This window comes from Myotis brandtii, unplaced genomic scaffold (genome assembly GCF_000412655.1).
Source record: "Myotis brandtii unplaced genomic scaffold, ASM41265v1 scaffold64, whole genome shotgun sequence".
NCBI lineage: Eukaryota > Metazoa > Chordata > Mammalia > Chiroptera > Vespertilionidae > Myotis > Myotis brandtii.
The window spans coordinates 342,004-348,155 of NW_005370460.1; the positions used below are offsets into that span (position 1 = coordinate 342,004).

Sequence of the window (6,152 nt, forward strand, 5' to 3'; positions counted from 1 at the left end):
GCTCAGAGAGCAGCCGCCCCAGGACCCCCAGGGACCCCAGCCGCCGGCCTGTGGGACCTGCAGCCGCACAGAAGAGAAGGGTGGTAACTGTGCTCCCTCCTGGGCACCAGGCCACCCCTGCCCCAGGCCTCTGCCCCCTGCCTGCTGCCTCACCTTGAAGTCCTGGAGTTGGTCCACATGGAGGCAGCGGCCACCCATGCAGGCCTGTGCGGGCCCACACGGGGTGCCGTCGGCCCAGGGCGAGTGCTTGGTCTGGCACATGGCGTGACCATTGAGATGGCCAGAGCACCAGAGGGCAGCACAGGGCGGCGGCAGCTGCGGACAGTGGTGTGAGTCAGGCCCGAAGGTCAGCTGGCACTGCCGGTCAGCGTCATAGTCTTTGCCAGGGAAAGTCACAGGCAGGTGCAGGGGAGCCTCCGGCTTGTCTAAGAGACAGTGCCCTGGGAGGGCAGGACCCGGCTCAGAGGTGGGCTCAGGCCCTCGAGATGGCCACCGAGGACTTGGGCTCCTGGGCCCAAGGCTCTGGGACCCACATCCCAGACGTGCACGAAGCTGTAAATAGCTGGCTGCTTCCTGCGTGAGGAGCGCCGGCTCACTGCTTGTCCAACCACCTCATTCCATCCCGGCCAACAACACCTACGATCAGTTGCCATCACCAGGCCTGTCTCACAGGTCAGCACAGACAGAGGCAACGCGCCTTTCAGCACACATCCCACATCTGGGGAACAGACCAGGACACGACCCAGCCACACCACCTGCCTCCCCGACCAGCCACAGAGCCACTGAGTCTGCGTCCCACCAACAGCCCTGCCCACGGACGCCCACCCTGCTGGGCTTGCACAGCTCAGTGACCAGGCAGCTGCCTTCACTGCAGCTCATCCCAGTGTTGGACAGCTCTGGCCCTTAGAAGGCCAGTCTAATTCTATTGAAAATGTGCCACCCCTAGCAGCATCTCTCACCCCATCCCATGCTGCAGGGGGAGTCCACTCAGCCCACGCGGAAGGAGGCAGAAGAGCACAGTGGGTGCAGGGCTGCATCGCGCCAGGGAACAGGCGGGAGGGCTGCCTACCGTAGCCATTGTCCAGGAAGTCCGTGATGAAGCGGGCGCTGCAGGGGGACCAGGGCTCCTCAGGATCCACGTGAGCCATCACGGGAGCCATGACATGGCGGGAGGTGCTCCCAGGCCCGTTTAGGCCCACACATGGCTTTGAGTTGTCATGGAGCATGTTGAAGACATGGCCTGTGAGAGCAGAGGCCCTGCTGGAGTCAGGGGTCCCCTCCCTGGCAGCTTCACAAAGGTGGCTGCAGCTGTGGATGGTCCTGCCCGGCCCCAACTCCCTCTGATGCTCTGAGGGCTGCTCAGTATATAGCCCCCCCAGAGCTCTGCTTCCCCTTCCCCCCAAAATATGCTCAGGGTCCTTCCTTACCTACTTTCCCTTGTAGCCAACATTCCCAACCCTTTACCCACCATTCCATCCCCAGTTCTCCTGAATAATACCTCTTTCAATACTGTGCTATCTCCCCATACACATGCACACACTCACTCACACCCCCGACACATGCCTGTCTTATGCCACACACACACATTCACATACTCACTCACACAGTAATAGGTTTTCACATACACTACACACTCACACGCATGCATACACTCTCACACACACACACTCACATGCATGCACACACTCACAACACATGCATACACTCACACGCATGCATACACTCTCACACACACACACTCACATGCATGCACACACTCACAACACATGCATACACTCACACGCATGCATACACTCTCACACACACTCACATGCATGCACACACTCACAACATATGCATACACTCACACACATGCATATACTCACACACACATGCATACACACACAGTTACAGTGGCTTCCACATGCTAGCTCACTTAATAGAAAACCTAAGTGTGTGTCTACACCCAGAGAGAAGGAGGATGGCCCTGGACCTAGGCCCGGAGGGAGGAAGAAACACCGTGACCCCATCTGCACGCTGGTGAGCTCATTGTCCCCGCGCCTCACCCCTGCCGCCTCTCACGCATCCCAGACACCACAGTCCCCCCACCCCGTACCCAGTTCGTGAGCGGCAGTGAAGGCCGACTGGAGCCCGTCGTCCTCCACGATAGCGCAGCTCCGAGCCGGGTCACACACGGTCCCCACGTCGGCCATGCCCAGGGTGTCACAGGTGGAGACCCCACACAGGTCCTGTGGAGGTCGAAGAAGATGCATGAGGACTCGGCACGGGGTCCCCCAGACTACGGGGCTCGGGCAGGCGCCGTTCACATGGTGCCGACGGGCCTACCTGACGGGTAAACAGAATGGCTGTGTCAAAGTGATCCGGGTCCGAGTCCTCGGGGGTGTTGAGCCCTCGCTGCCAAGCACAGAAGTGGTGCAGGGTCTGGGCGGCACTGGGCCCCACTGGGGGCCCTTCCTGGCCCGGCCCCAGAACCACCAGCCGCGTCACCACCAGGCTGACGGGGTTGCGGATGCTTGGGTGCTTGAAGGCCTTGGCCGCGGCGGCCATGACCGTGAGCAGGTAGCGCTTCAGCCCTGCACCGTGAAACGCTGCCATCGTGTCGTCCGCCACCACCAGGGTCTCCACAAATCTACTCAGGGAAGCAAAGCGCTGGGAGAGAGAGGAGAGGAGGGCCTCAAATAGCCGCCCAGCCACAGGCCCGACCACTTTCCTTCCAGCGCTTCCTGGTCTGGAACTGGGCAGAGCAGGCTGGTCCCACACACCACACCCACCAGGTTCCCGGGCTGGCTGGGTCCCTCCCCCAGCCCCAAATCCCAGAGCTTTTGTGCGAACTCTGAGAAATCAGCTGTTGGTTCAGAGATGGAGAGGAGGGGGCGCCAGGGCTGCCTGGTCCCCAGTGGTGAAAAGCAGCTGGGACTGCTTCTGGAAGGGGCTTTGGGCGTCCCCAGGCCTGCTGTGGCCAGGCCTACAGTGCTGGGCTGCAACGTGTCTGCCCTGTGTGGTTGGAGGAACAATTCAGTCAGCAGCCGGGGCTGGGGCCAGATCTCAGCGTGGCGGGTGTGGAGGGAGCGTCTGGACTGGATTAAAGCTGGAGAGGGGAGGAGGAGGGAGGAAGGGGAGCCTGGAGTGGGAAGGAGGGGAGGAGGGAGCCTCGCAGCCTTGCAGTCAGGCCAGTGTGGGAAGGGGACTGGCCAGGACGCAGTGTGGAGTGCCTCTCCTCCGTCCACTCCTGCCCTAGTTTGCAGTTTGCCAGGACAAATTGGAAGGCAGTATAGGAAGCCAGAAGCCAATCGCTTGGGCCTCAACTCTCACTCCTTTAGCTTGTGTGGTGGTGGTGGTGGTGGGGGGGGGGATTTGGGGCACAGGAAAGAGTCAAGGCCAAGAGACTGAGGAGAGACTCCCACCTGGGCCCGAGCAGCAGGGTGCCAGGCCGGGCTGGGTGGGGAGAGGGGGGTCATTCCCAGCACAGAGCCTCCCATTCACCTCTTGGGACCCTGCTGGGATCAAGGTGAGGGCAGGGAGCAGCCAGCACCTGCCCGAGAAGGCTCATGGGAGGAGAAAAGCAGGCCACACGAGGGAAGAAGCAGAATGACCAGAAGTGGAAGTGGGCGGGGCGAGGGGACACGGGTCAGGGGGCAGGTAAGGCAGGAGGGGCTGCAGGGCTCTGGGTGGCCTACCTTGGCTCTTCGGGGGCTGGGCTTGGGGTTCCTGGGAGGCGCCTTGACGCTGCACATGGGGCCCTGGCCGCTGGCAGGGCTCTTCCGGCGTAGGACATGAGCCTCAGGCCCCCCAGCAGAATTAGGGACGCCTCCCTCCAGGGGCTGGATGTGGAGTTCGGTCCCCCGATACTGCAGCACCCCTAACAGAGCTCCCTCGTCCCAGTGCAGAGATGCCACCGACTCCGGATCTCCGTTGATGGTGCCGGTGAGGAACGTGCCCGGCTCCGCCCCACCCAGCAGCTCCGGCGCCGGGCCCAGGTACTGCACCGTCAGCCCTTCCACCCGCACGCCCGGGTCTTGCTCCAGCTCTAATAGCAGCATCTCCCCAAAGGCGGGCAAGCGGTACCACAGCTTGGCCGGGGTGCCCACGCCAGGCAGGACGCTGCCGTTGAGCTTTTCTGGAAACACGATCTCCTCCTCCCGGGGGAGGGGGCTGGCTGGCCTGGCTGAGGGCAGGAGGGAGGCCAGCAGCAGCAGGAGCAGGGTGGGGAGCAGACGGCAGGGGGCTCCCCACAGCCAGCAGCCGGCCCAGCCCCTCTTGGGGTGCGGGTCCGTCGGGGACATGGCGGGTGCTGGAGCTGTAAGGACTGACGCCGGCGGCCCGCTCCCTTCACGCCCAGCCTGTGGAAAGCTCCCCTCGGCAGCGGTGGCTCGGCCAGCGCCAGGGTCAGAGGCAGCGTTTCAGGGGCTGGGGACCTCAGGCGAGGTGGAGAGAGCGTGGCCCTTGGCTTGAGCAGGGTGCCTCGTGGCCAGTCCTGCAAACCCTCTCCTGGGAACTGCCTCTCCCGGCCTCTGGCTGCCCAGACCCTGCTTCCCGCGTGCCTGGGTCTGTCTCTCTCCTGCCCTCTCTCCCGGTCTCTGTGCCTCTGGGTCTCCCTGAGGTTCCTAGCAGACTCTCCCCGCCAGCTCTTTTAAGTCTCCCCAGTCTCTGTGATTGGCTGAGCTGTAAGCCATTCAGCCAGCAGCTCTGATGGTGGGACTCAGATGGTGTCTCATTCTTTCCCAAAAACCCTAGTTTTTGTTTTCCTTTAAAGAAAAATGGGACTTGCCCAGGGGAGGGGGATCCCTAGCAGCCAGATGGGGGATGGGTCACAGGCCCTGGGCCAGCTGATGACATCGTCTTTCCCCAAACCCAACAGCCAGCTCTCAGCTGTCTCTTCCCTATTTGGTGGACAGAGCCCCAAGGGGCTAGGAAGTCAGGGCAAGGCCTGGCTGACGCACAGAAAGGGCCTAGGTCCCAGGGGGTCTGGCTCCCTTTTCTCAGGGTCCCCCAGCTGCCCTCTGCCCCCAGAGTCGGTTTCCAGGGCTGAGCAGCCTGAGTGAACTGCCCAGAAAGAGGGTGGGAAACAGGGAAGGAAGCATCAAGAGGTGAGCAAAGAGAGGAGGCGGCTGACACTGTGAGGCAGGACCCAGCGGCTGGAGTGCAGAAGGCACACAGCCATCAGGGAATTCACTGCCCAGAGGTAGGATGAGTCTGCTTAGCATGGGCACATGGAGGGGAGAGGGCAAGGCAGGAAGGCTACCACTTTTCCTTTTATAGAAGGAGGACCCAGGGTGCCACCTCCTCTTCTCTGACGTCCCTTCTCTCCTGCAGGCTCTCCCTTCCGGAGTTACCACTTCCCACCCCCTCCAAGGCCATGCCCCTCAGGCTCCCCCTCCCCACTTCCTGACTCCCCATTCCCTGGCCTGGCTCCCAGTAGCTTCCCCCAGGCTTTTGGCCTCACTCCTACCCACTCCCAACTGCCCTCAACTCTCCCCAGCCCCCAGGCAGCCACCCAGCGTGGGAGAGACTGGCCGGCCCATCGCCTGGCTCCCTCTCCTGGCCCCACCTTGCCCAGCACCCAGTGGGTCCTGGGACAGCCAGTCATCTTTTATTTTATTTGTTTGTTCATCCTCACCGAGAATATTTCCATTGATTTTTAATTTTATTTGTTTATTTTTAATATATTTTTATTGATTTCAGAGAGGAAGGAAGAGGGAGAGAGAGAAACATCCATGATGAGAGAATCATGGATGAAGCCCACAACCCGGGCATGTGCCTTTGACCGGAATCGAACCTGGGACCTTTCAGTTCGCAGGCCACGCTCTATCCCCTGAGCCAAACCGGCGAGGGTTCCATTGACTTTTTAGAGTGGAAGGGATGAGAGACAGAAACATCGATGTGAGAGACAGATCCACTGTGGCCTCCCACAGGAATCAAACCCGGGACCCTTCAGTCCATTGCGCCAACCCGGCTAGGGCTTTTATTTTTTAAAGTTTTTAAAAAAATATATGTTTCTATTGATTTCAGAGAGAAAGGGAGAGGGAGAGGAACATCCATGATGAGAATCATCTACGCTATGGGCTGGCTGCCTCCTGCAACCCCGACCCGACCTGGGTCCCGGGCTGATGCTCAGCCTGAGCTCGGCCCGCAACGTCCCGGCACCTTCCCTT

At 61.1% G+C, this 6,152-nt stretch overlaps 2 protein-coding genes across 2 annotated transcripts in view; one reads left to right on the top strand and one right to left on the bottom strand.

Moving 5' to 3' along the window:
• ADAMTS4 (ADAM metallopeptidase with thrombospondin type 1 motif, 4) overlaps window positions 1–5,627 on the bottom strand; it is a 9,099-nt gene extending 3,472 nt beyond the window's left edge. The window contains exons 1-6 of the mRNA XM_005880518.2: window positions 3,678–5,627; window positions 2,326–2,649; window positions 2,096–2,228; window positions 1,070–1,240; window positions 154–440; window positions 3–57 (exon numbers count right to left, since the gene is read on the bottom strand). Of these exons, the coding sequence (XP_005880580.1) occupies window positions 3–57; window positions 154–440; window positions 1,070–1,240; window positions 2,096–2,228; window positions 2,326–2,649; window positions 3,678–4,283 (1,576 nt within the window). The 5' untranslated portion in view covers window positions 4,284–5,627. The remainder of the gene's footprint in view (window positions 1–2; window positions 58–153; window positions 441–1,069; window positions 1,241–2,095; window positions 2,229–2,325; window positions 2,650–3,677) is intronic.
• NDUFS2 (NADH dehydrogenase (ubiquinone) Fe-S protein 2, 49kDa (NADH-coenzyme Q reductase)) overlaps window positions 4,282–6,152 on the top strand; it is an 11,940-nt gene continuing 10,069 nt past the window's right edge. The window contains exon 1 of the mRNA XM_014528515.1: window positions 4,282–4,288. Within this exon, the coding sequence (XP_014384001.1) occupies window positions 4,282–4,288 (7 nt within the window). The remainder of the gene's footprint in view (window positions 4,289–6,152) is intronic.